The sequence below is a fragment of the Balaenoptera acutorostrata genome, chromosome 3, assembly GCF_949987535.1.
Source record: "Balaenoptera acutorostrata chromosome 3, mBalAcu1.1, whole genome shotgun sequence".
NCBI lineage: Eukaryota > Metazoa > Chordata > Mammalia > Artiodactyla > Balaenopteridae > Balaenoptera > Balaenoptera acutorostrata.
This window is the reverse complement of record NC_080066.1, coordinates 94,135,388-94,152,742: the sequence shown is the minus strand read 5'-3', so window position 1 is coordinate 94,152,742 and position 17,355 is coordinate 94,135,388. Positions and strand designations below refer to the sequence as shown.

General features: G+C 37.7%; 1 protein-coding gene across 5 annotated transcripts in view; it reads right to left on the bottom strand.

The window, feature by feature from the left end:
* The window catches only part of UBR1 (ubiquitin protein ligase E3 component n-recognin 1), a 151,083-nt gene that overhangs the window by 105,284 nt on the left and 28,444 nt on the right, over window positions 1–17,355 (bottom strand). For 4 of the 5 annotated variants that reach the window (XM_007173589.3, XM_007173590.3, XM_057541908.1 and 1 more), the window contains 2 exons: window positions 13,117–13,373; window positions 10,558–10,636 (listed from right to left, as the gene is read on the bottom strand). The exons of the other annotated variant lie outside the window; for it this stretch is intronic. In XM_007173589.3, coding sequence (XP_007173651.2) covers window positions 10,558–10,636; window positions 13,117–13,373 — 336 coding nt within the window. The remainder of the gene's footprint in view (window positions 1–10,557; window positions 10,637–13,116; window positions 13,374–17,355) is intronic. 5 annotated transcript variants of the gene reach the window in all.

The window sequence follows — 17,355 nt, the reverse complement described above, 5'->3', positions numbered from 1 at the left end:
TATAGATATATATCAAAAAATATTTTGATTAGTTAACCAAAAAAAATCCTTAATACTTAATCACAACAAAACTGAACCTTCAAAATTGCTATTTTTGAAACATATTCAAAGTTTTTAAATAATAGTTTTTAAAACCCTGTACTAATGGAGGAGAACAGATTGTGACGTGTGCAAAAAATAATCTATACTTCATCCAGAATGCTTGAGTAGATTTTATGATTAAACAAACTTCTTAAAAATCATTATAATGATACTTGTATAAGTACTTAAGACATGTATAAAGTATTTTCATCTATATTGATGTTCCACAGCAACTAAAACTTATTCACAACATTTTCCCTTTGAGGGTTCCTGTAAAAAAATATTATCTAAAATATCCTAATTTAGATAGAGAAGGATGACAATGACCTGAATTTGAATCTTCCCCAAATCTCCCCCCTCCAAAGCATACAACTAACAAGGAGAACAAATAAAGCCACACATGACCCATGTCTGCAAGATTACTAGGAGACAAAAAATAAATACCACAACCTTCAAATAGCTTGTTTTATCAGAATTCCTGTTACCTATCACTTCAAGCCTGTGGTTACAGACAATAGGAGAGGGAAGCTTAAGTGACCCCATGAAAGAGAACAGAGGGGTACAAAGGACTTAGATCAAGCACAAACAAAATCACACTCCAGAAGAGAAAGCCCAGTGCCAAGGGACAAATACTGAACACAGGTTAGGACTTGGTGGTTCACAGGGAAAGAGACTGAGAGTGAGCAGGACCAGAAGTGGCCACCTCAGAAAAGCATTACTTTTGGAGGAAAATCAAATACATTAAAAAAGGTGGTAACCCATTATAGATGGGGCAGTAAGTGAAAGAAGTAAATAAAAAAGAAAATTTAAGGATCTTATGAAACAAGAGAGAAACAAGACATGCCAAACCCTCCCCTCACCTCACCACCATCACCAATATCATCTATAAAATAAATTACATAGAAGAGGGTAGAACTGACAGAAGAGAGCACTTGTGAAACCTATCCATGAAATGAAAAAGAACAGAAAAAAGTACACCATATCCACACAAAACTATTGCAAAAAAAAAAAAAGCCAAAAAATGCAAGTAAGAGCCAAAACCCAATTATGAAGCTGAAGAAAACTATACAATGCTCCAAACTGAATCACACAGCCTCAAACAAGCATTAAAAAACCCTTAATCAGACTAAACACCTTTAATCATAAATACAAGAACTAATAACAGAAACGGACAAAGAAATAGGAATAAATAAAATGAGACTCGAGTGAACTAAGGGGAAAAACCAGAAGAAAACGATATCATATCAGAAATGAATTTTTTTAATTACAAGATGATAGACTCAAATGAAAAGTTAATAAATAGCATTGAAACAAAGCAGGAAAACAAGATAATGAAAATAAGATGAAGTAAAGAAATACTTCACAGTAGGCAAGCAGGAAAACAAGAGAATGAAAATTAGATGAAGTAAAGAAATACAGGGTCAGAGAAAAAGTGGTTGAAATAGAAGATAGGCCTAATAGAGGCAGATGAGTATAACTGGAATCACCAAAGAAAAATCAAAACAATGGAACAGAGGTAATATTTAACACTGTAATCTAAGAAAACTTCCTGGAAATAAAAGACCTGAATCTACAAATTCAAAGGGCCAAGAGTGACTGAGAAAAAACTCACTCAGTATGATCAACTCCAAAGTATATCCTCCTAAAACTATTGGACTTTAAAGATGAAAGTCCTGAGGCCCATGGCAAAAAGATGAAATAACATAATCACAAGAAAATTAGACTGGCATCAGACTTCTCAATAACAACACATAAAGCAAGACAACAGCAGAGCATTTTCAAGGAAAGAAACTGCAAACCAAGAATACTGTCTACAGCCAAGCTATAATAATATAATTTTGAACATGTCAGAACTTAAGGAACACAGTATACATGCGACCTTCCTGAGGAATCTACCTGAGCAGTGATCAGCAAACTTCTTGTATAAAGGAACACATAGTAAATATTTTAGTCTTTGCAGGCCATGGAATCTCTGTTGAATTACTCTATTCTGCTCTTGCAGTGAAGCATCAGCCATAGACAATAAATAAATGAACCAGCATAGCCACGTTCCAATGAGACTTTATTTATAGGCACTGAAATTTTAATTTCATATAATTTTCACTTATCATGAAATATTATTCTTCTCATCTTTTTTCCCAACCATCTGAAAATATAAAAACCAAGCTTAGGGACTTCCCTGGCGGTCCAGAGGTTAAGACTCTGCGCTTCCACTTCAGGGGACACAGGTTTGATACCTGGTCAGGGAACTAAGATCCCGCATGCCTTGCGGTGCAGCCAAAAAAAAAAAAAAAAAAAAGAATAAAAACCAAGCTTAGCTTGCAGGCAATACAAAAACAGATGGTGAGCCAGATTTGACCCACAACTGTAGTTTACTGACCCCTAGAGGATGCGCTTCAGCTGACCAAGCAGTGACTGGGGAAACTTCAGAAAAAGGACAGATGGCGAACATTTTATGTATTTAATTGTAGCGCTAAGAACAAATCAAGGGTGTTGAAAGACACATGGATAGAAGAATGTAAACATTATATGATCTCACAATCAGAAAGACTACAACTAAAAAGTGGGAGAAGGGAAAGAGAAGGCAACATAAGATTATAAACTATTAAATAGGTAACAGGAGGGAGTCAAAGATAGCATTAAAACTGACAGACTAGGGCTTCCCTGGTGGCACAGTGGTTGAGAATCTGCCTGCTAATGCAGAGGACACGGGTTCAAGCCCTGGTCTGGGAAGATCCCACATGCCGCGGAGCAACTAGGCCCGTGAGCCACAATTACTGAGCGTGCGCGTCTGGAGCCTGTGCTCCGCAACAAGAGAGGCCGCGATAATGAGAGGTCCGCGCACCGCGATGAAGAGTGGCCCCCACTTGCCGCAACTAGAGAAAGCCCTCGCACAGAAACGAAGACCCAACACAGCCATAAATAATATATAAATAAAAATTTAAAAAAAAAACTGACAGACTAGATAATAAAAAGTTACATAAGGGAGTAAAAAGGAACTAAAAGCACTATAAAAATTATTAGTACAAACAGTATCACTAGAACAATAGTAACAAAAGAAATTAGAATATACAAATCAATTTTATATACTGAAGAATGTTAGACTCATCCAGGATTACTAAAAATGTAGTTGTTTCAAATGAAAGTAAAAGCATAACCTTAGTATAGGGAATGCCATGGAAGCAAGGCACAAAATCCAGAAGCATTAAAAAAAAAAATCTGGAAAATTTGACAACATATAAATTAAAATGTCAGTAAGGCAAATGATAGCATATATCAAGCTTAAAAGACAGAAAATAGATTTTATACAGTCAAAACATACACTTAATTTATAATCCAGGATTATCATCCTGAGGTTACCCAAGAAAAATGAAAACAAATGCCCACACAAAGACATGTACTTGAATGTTTGTAGCAGCTTTATTTAAAAGCTGGAAACAAGAAAAATATTCATCAACTGATGAACAGGTAATATATTGTGGCATATCCATACAACGGCATACTACTCAGCAATAAAAAGGAACAAACTGCTGATACATGAGAGGCTCTCAAAGGCATTATGCTAAGTGAATATAACCAGATAGGAAACACTACACACTATATGATTTCACTTATATGACATTCGGAAAAGCCAAAACTATAGGGACAGAAAACTGATCAGTGACTGCCAGGAGCTGGGGTAAGTGGGCAAGAGGACTGCCTGCAAACGGGCACTAGAGAATTTTTGGGAATGATATGTTTTATATATTGATTATTGTGGTGGTTACTGAACTGTATGTCTGTGAAAACTCATGGAAGTACACTTAACAAGGGTAGATTTTATTGTATATAAATTTATCTCAAAAAAATCTGACTTTAAAAATTATTAAAGATAAGCATAGTAAGAGAAAATATTTGTAAAGTATATAACATAGCAGTAAGAAAAAGGCAAAAGAAAAATAAGGATAAAAACAGGCAATACACAGAAGAAATTAAACATACAATTAAAAAATGAAAAGATGTTAATAATACTAGTAATAGAAGTGCAAATTAAAATGAGATTATTTGACTAATGGATTGGCAAAAAGTAAAAAGACTGACTAAATAAACTTTGGGGGTATAGATAAAGAACATTCTCATATCCTTTTTTTATTTTTTATTTTTTTATTTTTATTTTTGGCTGTGTTGGGTCTTTGTCGCTGTGCGCGGGCTTCCTCTGGTTGCGGCGAGTGGGGGCTACTCTTCGTTGCGGTGCACGGGCTTCTCATCGCAGTGGCTTCTCTTGTTGCAGAGCACGGGCTCTAAGCGCACGGGCTTCAGTAGTTGTGGCACGCAAGCTCTAGAGCGCAGGCTCAGTAGTTGTGGCGCATGGGCTTGGTTGCTCCACGGCATGTGGGATCTTCCCGGGCCAGGGCTCGAACCTGTGTCCCCTGCATTGGCAGGCGGATTCTTAACCACTGCGCCACCATGGAAGCCCCTCATATCCTTTTAATGGGACTGTAAATTGACACAGCAATTCAGGAAAAACATTTGGCGAAATCTATGAAAATTTTAAAGGCATGTACCCTTCAATCCAGAAAATCTACCTCTAAGAATCTAGTCTCAAGCACTCTTTAATATATACACTGGTTTATATTAAAACAAAGGTATATGTGTATGTTCCATTATTTGTTGATCAGTGAAAAACTGGAAACAGTGTAATTATCTAGAAAAGGGTGATGGGTTAAATATTTGATGACATATTCCTACAAAGGAATACATGTAGCAATTAAATAAGGCAAGAGTTATTATATATATATCAACACAGAATTATCTCCATGATATATTAAGTTAAAATCAAGTTGCAGGGAGTTCCCTGGTGGCCTAGTGGTTAGGATTCCAGGCTTTCACTGCTGTGACCCAGGTTCAATCCCTGGTCAGGGAACTGAGATCCTGCAAGCTGTGTGGCACGGCCAAAACAAAAAGTTGCAAAACAAAGTATATAGTAGGATTCCATTTGTACACAAACATCCTCCTAAACATATAAATATATATATGAGTGTACATGTTTGTATATGCATAAAGATCTGTAAGGATGTGCACTAAATTGTGTTCAGTTTAACAAAGAAAGTATGATGGAACAGAAAGGAAACAACAATTTTTATCTGTATTCTTTTGTATTATTTGAATTTTTAAAAGGTAAGTTTTATTGCATTGCCTAAATTATTTTTTTAATGTTGTTGTGTTTCAAAGACAATATATGAATATAAATTCTCATCATGTAGGATTATAGCAGGCTGTTAAAATAGACCCTGATTGTTATTTTTATACCTCAGAAAATACTGAGTTCTCATATACCCCTCCTTTTCCCTACCCCCAGTTTCCCCTATTATGAACATCTTGCAATAGTGTGGCACACTTGTTGCAATTGAGGAGTCAATGTTGATACATTATTTTTTTTAATTAATTAAGTAATTTATATTTGGCTGCTTTGGGTCTTAGCTGCTGCACGCAGGCTTTTCACTGCGGTGCCTTCTCTTGTTGCAGAGCACAGGTTCTAGGCGCACAGGCTCAGTAGATGTGGCTCGCGAGCTCTAGAGCGCAGGCTCAGTAGTTGTGTTGCACGGGCTTAGTTGCTCCGTGCCATGCGGGATCTTCTGGGACCAGGGCTTGAACCCGTGTCCCCTGCAGTGGCAGGCAGATTCTTAACCACTGTGCCACCAGGGAAGTAAGTCCCTGATACATTACTATTAACTAAAGTCCATAATTTACATTTGGGTTCTCTCTTTATGTTGTACATTTTGGGGGTCTTAACAAATGTATAATGGCGTATATACACCACTACAGTATCACACAGGGTAGTTTTACTGCACTAAAAATCCCCTGTACTCCACCTATTCATCCCTCTATCCCTCCCACCATCATCTCCCAGCCCCAGCATCCACTGATCTTCTTACTGTCTCCATAGTGCTGCCTTTTCCAGAATGTCATACAGCTGGAACCATACAGTATGCAGCCTTTTCACAATGGTTTCTTTCATTAAGCGATATGCATTTAAGGTCCTGCCATATCTTTTCATAGCTTGATAGCTCATTTCTTTTAGGCACTGAATAATATTCCATTGTAGGACTTCCCTGGTGGTGGGAAAATAGTATTTCAGTATATTCTTTTTTTTTCATGGTTACCTTTTTGCGTGTATGTAAGAATGTTTAAGTTCTACTCTCTAAGCAAATTTCAATCATACAATAATACAGTGTTATCAACTATAGTCACCAAGTTAAATACATTAGATCCTCAGACCTTATTTATCTTACTGTAGTTTTTTTTAAGGGATAAACTACTGAAAAGCTGGATATCACAAAGAAGGGTCACATTACACACAGCAGAACAAAAAGCTCAAATTTTTATCTTTGTTATTTTCCTGTTCTCAAAAGGTTTTTGTTTTGTTTTTTGTTTTTTATGCCTCTACTTTACTTTCAATTCTCATCTTGGATTGTGCAAGATCACAGAGAAAACTCTTTGGTATGGGATATAACTTTTACACATAAGGGAAAATTCAATTTTTGGCTCTTTGGTATTAAATTAAAATTTATATGAACACATGAAGTTTGACACTTAAAAACAACCTAAACAGGGCTTCCCTGGTGGCGCAGTGGTTAAGAATCCGCCTGCTAATGCAGGGGACATGGGTTCCAGCCCTGGTCCAGGAAGATCCCACATGCCGCGGAGAAACTAAGCCCACGCACCACAACTACTGAGACTGCGCTCTAAAGCCTGCGAGCCACAACTACTGAACCCTGTGCACCTAGAGCCCGTGCTCCACAACAAGAGAAGCCACTGCAATGAGAAGCCCGCGCACCACAACGAAGAGTAGCCCCCACTCACCGCAACTAGAGAAAGCCCACGGGCAGCAACAAAGACCCAACACAGCCAAAAATAAAATTTAGAAAAAAATAATAAAAAGTTAAGATAGTTAAGTATTCATTGATATGATTCTTTATCATAAACAATATATAATCAAGCCGAACTATTTTTGTGTCTTCAAGTCAGATGCTATCAAGCAAACAGCAATCCTTCTTAAATTTTTAACTCAGACGAATAGGAAGACTCAATAAATTTTAATTTTCCAAATGTTCTCAGAAAGAATTATCAGAAGCATCCTCCAGTTATAAAACACAGGTGGGTAATCCATTTACCCCAAATGAACTACCTGTGTGTGTTGTGAGGTAGCAATGATAGAACTATGATCTTCTGTGGTGATAACACCCGCAATGCAGAAGTATTCCCTCTTCACATGAAGAGTGTGAATAACAAGAAGGGATGGAGAGTCACCTTTCATTATTTCATCAACTATTGGTGTTTTCACAGTATTTTAAATGCCTGATTTCAATTTTACAACAACAATACCAATATTTATTCTGAAAGGTAATCGTATGTTTCAAGTAACAGAACTTCCAACACGATCTCTAAGAATAATTCAAAGTTCTTTTTTTGGCCGCACTGTGTGGCTTGCAGGATCTCAGTTCCCTAACCAGGGACTGAACCCGGGCCATGGCAGTGAAAGCACTGAGTACTAACCGCTAGACCACCAGAGAACTCCCTAATTCACAGTTCTGAACCATGTTTCAGAAAAACATTTCCAGCAGTGCAGGATTTATTCCTACTTCATCGTTGGTAATAACTGCACATGTCACTGCAGGAACTTTACATTCTTCTGCTGCAGAATTTTAAGACTGCTGTGAAAGGTGTACTTTTGGGAACAACTGAGTACTCCATAAGGCAGCCAGCAGCGTGACCTTAAAGGAAAACTTGGACATGGTGGAGCAGGTCTGGACAGAGATGCCATGCCATCTCCGTGCAGCAGCCCCACTTCCTCTGTGGTGCCAGGGACGGCAAAAGTTGTTCTGTGCTATTCTGCGACAAAAGGTTTTTCTTGTGCTTTCTTCACATAGTACCTGCTCTTGGGTCTGCATCCCCATCGTTATTCTTTTCTTCCCCTTCTCTGCAGCAACACGCATCCCTTCTTATTTCTTCCAATCTTTTTTTTTAATGGCTTCATTTTTTCTTTTATTAAGTTTTTTATTATAAAAAGAATATACACAATGTATAGGCAAGTTACAAAGGATAATAATAAAATGATCCAGCATCTAACACAAGAGAATATTAATACTGTTGAAGTTCCCTCTGTGATCATCCACTTGCCCTGGAGATTACTATTATCTGAATTGTATTTATTAGTCATTCCCTCACTTTTCTTTAAAAATTTCACCACATGTAATAGGTATTCCAGAAAGATTCTATCAACTTATTCTCCCACCAAAAGTCTTCTGTTCTCTTCACATTCACTTTTGAAGGGTAATATTTTTAAAAGCTTATAAACATAATTTTTTATTAGTTACACAATAGCCCATCCTTCTGATAACTCAAAGGTTCCTGAGTAAGCTGTGTACGCACCTTCTATAAGAAGAGCTCTGCAAAAACCTAAAGATGATAGACCTAAGCATGCTTCATAAAAGAGTGCTTTGTGGTGGCAGTGTAGACTGGTAAGCTTTCAATACTCGAAGGTAGCTTAGTGAAGAGGTTCCTAAAATTTAACAGACAAGTTTTACCAGTCCACGGAAAATCGGAAAAGGAAGGAATAGCAATGTGATGAGCTCTTTAACAGAGCTACATGTATGCAATCTAAAGACCTGCTCTTTAGTCTGAGATTATCCTACTTTCTTGGAATTAAATTTTCTTTTTCTTCATAAAATGATAGGAGATGGTAGGTATTTTTTGGTTGCTGTTCATGTGCCCTTTTAAAAATTAAAATTGAACTTCCCTAGCCAAATAAAAAATTGAAAACCCTATGTCTTACCCAAAGTCTTCTGAAATTGTACTGGCCCACAAAATCCCAAAGCTTGGCAACTGGAAAACTCTGGCCTTGAGACTTCAGCATCTCTCCCCCTTAATATCCCAGAGTAAAAATAAGAAGAAATTAACAACTTCCTCCTTGTCTCTACTTCTGGCATTCTTTCTTGAGTTCTCCAGCATCAGGAAAAAACTATAATAAATGGAGACGACTGGGAAATATGAAATTAACCAATGATCAACTTTGTAAATTCCATCAGTGATTAGCTTTGCAATGTTGGGAAAACATTTTAACCACACTGTATGATAGGCTCCTCATGTTTTTTCTTTTGCACAATAATAAAATAATATATATATATATATATATATATATATAATATATATCTATAGCTTATCATTTCCTGAGATAGAAGCAGTAATGTTGAAGCCAGTCTAAAAACATGAACCGCATTTTCAGCTCTATGGAAGAAATAGTCTACGTAACTTTAAGATGTTATTTACATTTACATGGGACCTTAGGCATATTATATGTACAAAGAGAAACATCAATTATTATATCTGCCCAAGCCCAGAGCACAGAACCAATACTGTTATTTGGAAGGCAGCTATGCTCACCACTATACCACCAACGCCCAATACTGTTATTTGAAAAATACATTTCAGCTCAAAATAACAAAGTTGTCTGAAGATGTAACAGGAAAGGCAAATCCCTCAACCTCACTACTAATTAAGAAAATTAAACTAAGACCACAATGTGATACCATTATATACCCACCAGACTGGCTAAAATTAAAAAGACTAGCAACACCAAATCTTGTAAGTGTGTGGAGCCATGGGAACTCTCATATACTGCTGAAGAACTTATAAATTGGTATAACCACTTTGGAAAACATTATCTACTATGACTTAAGATATACCCTAGAACTCAGCAATTCTATTCCAGATATATACCCTGGATAAACTCCTGTACATGTGTACCAAAATACACAAATAAGAATGTTCACAGCAGAATTGTTTTAATACAATAATAGTCCCAAATTGGAAACAATCTACATATCTATATACAGTACAATGAATAAAGACAATATGGATTATTAAACCCTATAAGGTAAATGGACAAAATATATATATGTGTATATATATAAATATATACTTAATGCTGAGTGAAAGCTACTCAACAAAAAAAGATACAGAATGACTCCATCTATACAGAATTCAAAAACAGAACCATTCAATATGATTTGGGTGATAAGCTAAAAGGGAAATCAAGGAAACCATTATCACAAAACACAGCAGAGAGATTATCACAAAGGAGGAGAGAAGGATGGTGATCCAGAAGGAACAAATGGGAAGCCCCTGAGAGCTGGAAATGTCTCATTTCTTGACCTAAGTAGTGGTTACACAGGTGTTCACTTTATAGTTATTCTTTAAGCTGTTCATATGCTTTATACAATCTTCTGCATAAAAATGATGTATCTCAAAAAAAAAAAATTATAAGGGGCTGCATCTTGAGGTAGTAGATGTCTTATCACATGATATGTTTAACCAGAGCTAAAGGTTCACAAATCAGGTCTGTTACAGCAGGAACTCAAGTACTAGTCAGGAATTTGGACTAGCTGGCCATCAGACTCCTGCCAATCTAGAGATTTTATGCATCTATTTTCATACCTTGTAACGATGATTTTTATGAACACTATTCTGGAAGCAGTCCATACAGAGTACACATGTTGGATCAATTGCACAGTCCCTGAAAAAGATTAAAAATCAGACTCCAAAATTTACATGACTCCTGCTGATGCTCAAGGTATGACTATAAAATAATGTGAATGAGTTTCCTATATCATGCACAAATTGATTATGAAAATACTTTAAAAACTGAATTCCAGGGACTTCCCTGGCAGTCCAGTGGTTAAGACTTCACCTTCCAAGGCAGGGGGTGTGGGTTCGATCCCTGGTCGGGGAGCTAAGATCCCACATGCCTTGTGGCCAAAAAACCAATACATAAAACAGAAGCAGTATTGTAACAAATTCAATAAAGACTTTATAGTCAAAAAGACATGTGCACCCCAATGTTCACTGAAGCACTATTTACAATAGCCAGGTCATGGAAGCAACCTAAGTGCCCATCGACAGACGAATGGATAAAGAAGATATGGTACATATATACAGTGGAATATTACTCAGCCATAAAAAGGAATGAAACTGGGTCATTTGTAGAGACATGGATGGACCTAGAGACTGTCATACAGAGTGAAGTAAGTTAGAAAGAGAAAAACAAATATCGTATATTAACGCATATATGTGGAATCTAAAAAATGGTACAGATGAACCAGTTTGCAAGGCAGAAATAGAGACACAAATGTAGAGAACAAACATATGGACACAAAGGGGGGAAAGTGGGGGGTGGGGTGGTGGGGGTGGTGTGATGAATTGGGCGATTGGGATTGACATATATACACTAATATGTATAAAATAGATAACTAATAAGGACCTGGTGTATAAAAAATAAATAAAATTCAAAAAAAAAATTAGTTTTCTGGTGCTCCATTCAGCAGCACATATACCAAAATTAGTTTTCTGAAAAATCATCAGCTTTTTTTCATTCTCTGCATCATCTTATCCTATTACAGTTATGAAAGTATTTTATAGACACTGATTGTTCACTGGTAAATAAGGCTTGGTTAAAGACAAAATTCATTAGAATGTAAGCAACATAAATTAAAAGATTTTAATTTATTTTATATAACGATATGTCCCAAGCACGTAGAGCAGTGCCTGGCACACAACAGGTATTCAATGAATATTTACTGAATAAATTAAATTCCATCTCTCTTAATCTCTTCCCTAATAAAAACTTCTAAAATGTAGAATTTTATTTAATACTTTCAAGGAAACATTAACAATAATATAAATTAGTGCAAAGTGCAAAATTAATTTTTAAAATATTTATTTAGAAAAGTTGAAGAGGTGGAATTGGGCAGTTTTAAAAATGAATTTTTAAAGGCTAATAAGTAAAAACTGACTAATAATAGCCTCTAAAATATAATATCATCTACTAACCTATTCAGAGCAGGATTTGTCAACCTCAGCTGTACTGACATTTTGAACTGAATAATTATTTGCTGGCGATATAGGAGACTGTCTGTGTGCCATAGGATGTTTAAGCAGCAACCCTGGCCTCTACCCACTAGATGCCAGTACCATTCCCCTAGCTGTGACAGTTAAATATGCCTCCATGACCCTTCTGGAGAAATGAGGTCTACGAATATCTACTATGCTTTAGTTGAAACTGACTGGGCTTCAGCTAAAAATACATAACAAGATAAATGAAACTTACTGCCATATAGCAAAATAGTACACAAAATACAAAAGCTGACTGTCTCCTGAGAAAAGAAGAGAATAAAGAAAAGCAGTATGGTCTAGACAACTGTTAACTATACATAAACCAGTCAAACCTAGAATTACAGTGAAGCAAAAAACAATTCTCTATATTTATAAAATCTAAAATTTCACATTCCTAACCTAAACAACCTCTAATAAAAGAAAAAAAAAAAACTAAAAGTGTTGTTAAGATCTAAAAGTTAAAAGTTTCAGGCAGGAGTAGAGAATAAAAAAGTTCTCTGTGTTACCATGCTGTGTTAAGTCAACTTCTCTCACAAAAGGCAAAAAAAAAAAACCCTAAAGCCGTTTCCAGTTTCCTTACCACTGGCCTCTTCTATCCAACTAAATTACAAATGCTCCTACAGGTCCACAAGCCTTTGATACCAAATTTCACTTGGTGGCAAAAAAATGACCTGAAACGACAAGGGACTACAGACTTTATTTACACCACTTGCTGTGAATAGTCATAGATTTCTTACAGAAATGCTCTGTTTGATTACAGGATCCTGACCTGACTCCACTAGGGAAGTATTCAGAATTCTGAAATACATGTGGCGCCAAGAGTTTCAGATAAGGGTGTATGGACTATGTTATAAACAAGGCAAAAATCTATCTCTTATATACTTCTGGAGAACAGGAAGAAAAAGTGAGAGAACTGTTTAAGTCATATATTCAAAAACAAGCTGTACTAGCAAAAACAAACTTATAAGTGCACAATAAAACAAAGTAAATTATGTAGAATTAAATCTATTATAAATAGTAATATACCAAGAAAGGTACATCACAAAATACATACAGAATATCAAGTTGTTATTATAACCAATCCTGTACATTTCTAAATCTTACCTACAAGAATATGTTGTCTCTCCACTTTTGAAAACCTTCCCACAGAGTTGAAATGCTCCACTGTGCTTCAATTTCTCTAAGCAAATATCTGGATCTTCTCCAAATAAGTACCATTCCAGTGGAGTGAATATTGACATTTGTATATTCTCCTCCTGCTTTTCTAAGTCTGGGTCCATTTCAGCAAAATAAATTTCTGGCACCAATCGTGCCAAATGGTTCAAGAAAGTAGTATGAAAATCAATTTGCTGATGCCACCACTGAAAAACAAAACAAAACAAAACAAAAATTAAACTTTGTTACAAGTTCCTTCTTAAAGACCTAGGGGCACCAGTAATTCTGTCGTTTCAGAGGAACTGATTTACAATATATTCTTACTTTATCCTTCACCAATACAAAAGGAAAGTAAATGATTTTTTTTTTTTTTTAAAAAAGGCCTTGGAAATAAGTGGTTGTCCACATATCACAGATATCTGGAAAAAAGAAGTGCAGCTATAGTGGATGAGAATTACTCTTCCCTTCTGAAATGGTCAACTCCTGGTGTGTGAAGGTGATTCTATTATCAGTGAAAGGCTGTACAAAGTATTCCCCATACCAGTAGCTTAACTATTTTATTTTTGTCTTACAATTTTATTGAGATATAATTGACATACAGCACTTATAAGTTTAAGGTGTACAGCATAATGATCTGACTTACATACATCATGAAATGATCACCACAGTAGTTTTAGTGAACATCCATCATCTCACACAGAAATAAAATTAAATGAATAGAAAAAAAAAGTGTTTTTCCTTGTGATAAGAACTCTTAGGATTTACTCTCTAGTAGTTTAATTATTTAAAGGAACCACAGCATTTAATGAGATCAAAATGAATGAGTGCCAGTTTTCAGAACACAAAAAGCACTAACCATGAAAGAAAAAAAAAGATAAATTGGACCTCAGCAAAAGTAAAACCTTCTGCTCTTCAAAAGAAACTGTTACAGATGGCTTTTTTGCCATACTTATTTACACATGAAAACATGTCAACATCATTAAATCATTAGAGAAGTGCAAATTAAAACAACAGTGAGGAGAAACCAAGATGGCAGAGGAGTAGAAGGACGTGGCGTTCATCTCTCTCCACAAAAGCATCAAGAATACATCTACAGATGGAACAATTCTCAGAGAATACCTGCTGAACACTAGCAGAAGACCTCGGACACCAGAAAGGACAAGAAAGATGCCTGCATAACCGGGTAGGACGAAAGAAAGAAGGGAAAAATAAGAGGACAAAAAGTGGGACAGGATCTGTGCCCCTCGGGGAAGCTGAAGCACAGAGGTTCCCGCATCCAGGGAAGCCCCCTCACTGATGGCAAAATCACTTGGGACAGAAGGGGAGCATCTGAGGCTGTCAGAGGAGGATGAAATGGCTGGTCTGTAGCAGACGGGACAGAGTGAGACCTACACAGACGGTCAGTGCCACAAGCGTGTGTGCCCCAGACTGGGGCGTGTGTCTGCCGGTGCACACGGGGGCTGAGAGCTGGAACATGGGGATTGGAAAGCAAACCCGGGGGGAGGACTGCTGTTGGCTGCGAGGAGACAGCCTGAGGGGACGGGAGGGAGGAAATCGGCAACCGGGAATGCTTATGAAGGAAACCCAGACTGCCATAGAAGCAAGGCACCACTGCTGAATGACGTGCAGGGGGTGGAGCCACCATGGCAGCCTCTCTCTCGCCATGCACTGGCCCCCTGCCCCAACAGGCGCTAGGAAAAGCTACCAGAACTGACCTTCTCGTGCCGGTCACCAGGCGCTAGGAAAGGCTCCCACTAGGGCCAGATCTCTCATGCCCATGGCCACCAGTTTTCCTGCGTACCTGTCACTGCCAGGGCCCCCGTGACCCAGGCAGTCATGCCACCTCCATGCCATGTCCTCACCGGGGCAGACCTGATTGCTCCAAGGCAGCCTCGGAAGCAGACTCCGGTGGGTAGCCCACACGCAAAGGTGGGGCTAAAACCACAGCTGAGCCCCAGGGGCGGGGCAACTAAGGAAGAGGAACAAAAATCTCTCTGTGCAGCTACACAAACTGCAGATTAAATCCCCACGATCAGCTTGGTAAACCCTGCATCTGTGAAATATCTGAATGGACAACGAGTGTTCCCAAAACAGAAACCAGTCTAGTGCTAGCAGCTATGGACTTTGGGAACTAGTACACCCAAGAGTTGGGCCATGTCAGAGTCCTAGCTGCCCCACAGTGCCCAGAGAGAGACCAGAAACCTACCTAGAGGTTTTGGAGGACAGCCTGGGGATGCGGAGGTTGGCTGTGACTCAAGGTGAGGGCGAGGACACTGACAGCTGAGACCCCAGGAAAATATAATTATTACTATTTTTTTAATGTTTTGTTTTGTCCTGTATTTTTTATTATTTGTTTTTATTTAGTTTTTTAAATTTATAATATATTTTTTTATATTTCTATTTCTACATTACTTTTTTGTTGTCCTGTGTTTTTACCTTGCTTTTTTTTACCTTTGTCCTATTTAACTTTTTTTATTGTTTTTACGTGTTTGTTTTGTATTCTTTGCTTTTTCCTTCAGTTTGCATTCTGCTTTTGTTTTTTTGTTGTTGTTTTTTTTTGGTTAGCTTTGCTTTTAATTGTTTAATTTTGTTTTGGGATTCTTTTGTTGGTCTGGCTGTTCTTTTTTATTTTCTCTGTTTTATGTTTTTGTTTCTTATGTTCTACGTGTGTGTGATTATTTGTGTTTCTGTTTGGTTCTGCTTTTACCATTTGTCTGGGGTTTTGTTTGCCTGTTCCTTTGTTTGTTTCTTTCTTTTTAATTGTTGCTGTTGCTGCTTGCTTGTTTTTGTCTTTGCTATTTGTCCCGAGTTTTGTATGTCTGTTTGTTTTCATCCTACCCTTTTATTTCTTTTTTTCTTTTCTTTTTTTCCCCCATTTTTGCTGAGCTGTGTGGCATGCAGGGTCTTAGTTTCCAGGCGGGGGGTCAGGCCTGAGCCTCTGAGGTGGGAGTGCCGAGTCGAGGAAACTGGAATGCCAGAGAATTCCTGGCCCCAGAGCTCTCCCGGGAGTCTCCATCTCAACTCCAAGACCTGACTCCACCCAACTGCCTGCAGGCTCCACTGCTGGACACCCCAGGGCAAACAACAAACAAGACGGGAACACAAACCCAACCATCAGCAGACAGGCTGCCTAAAGTCGTACTAAGGCCACAGACACCCCAAAACACACCACCTGATGCAGCCCTGTCCATCAGAGGGAAAAGATCCAGCTCCACCCACCAAAACGCAGGCACCAGTCCTTCCCACCAGGAAGTCTACATAAGTCACTGGACCAAACTCACCCACTGGGGGCAGACACCAGAAGCAAGAGGAACTATGACCCTGCAACCTGCGGAAAGGAGACCTCAAACACAATAAGTTAGACACAGTAGAAGACACAGAAATATGCAGCAGATGAAGGAGCAAGGTAAAAACCCACCAGACCAAACAAATGAAGAGGAAATAGGCAGTCTACATGAAAAGAATTCAGAGTAATGATAGTAAAGATGACCCAAAATCTTGGAAATAGAATGGAGAAAATACAAGAACAGGGACCTATAAGAACAAACAAACAGTGATGAACAACACAATAACTGAAACTAAAAACAAAATAGAAGGAATCAATAGCAGAATAACTGAGGCAGAAGAACGGATAAGTGACCTGGAAGATAGAATGGTGGAAATAACAGCCGAGGAGCAGAATAAAGAAAAAAGATTGAAAAGATTTGAAGACAGTCTCAGAGACCACTGGGACAACATTAAATGCACCAACATTCAAATTATAGTGGTCCCAGAGGAAGAATAGAAAGAGAAAGGGTCTGAAAAAAATTTGAAGAGATTATCATCGAAAACTTCCCTACCATGGGAAAGGAAATAGTCAATCAAGTCCAGGAAGCGCAGGGAGTCCAGGAAGAATAAACCCAAAGAGAAACATGCTGAGACACATATTAATCAAACTATCAAAAATTAAATACAAAAAAAACAATATTAAAAGCAGCAAGTGAAAAACAACAAATAACATACAAGGGAATCCATGCAAGGTTATCAGCTGATCTTTCAGCAGAAGCTCTACAGGCCAGAAAAGAGTGGCAGGATATATTTAAAGTGATGAAAGGGGAAAACCTACAACCAAAATTACTCTAGCCAGCAAGGCTCTCTCTCAGAACTGACAGAGAAATCAAAAGCTTTACAGACAAGCAAAAGCTAAGA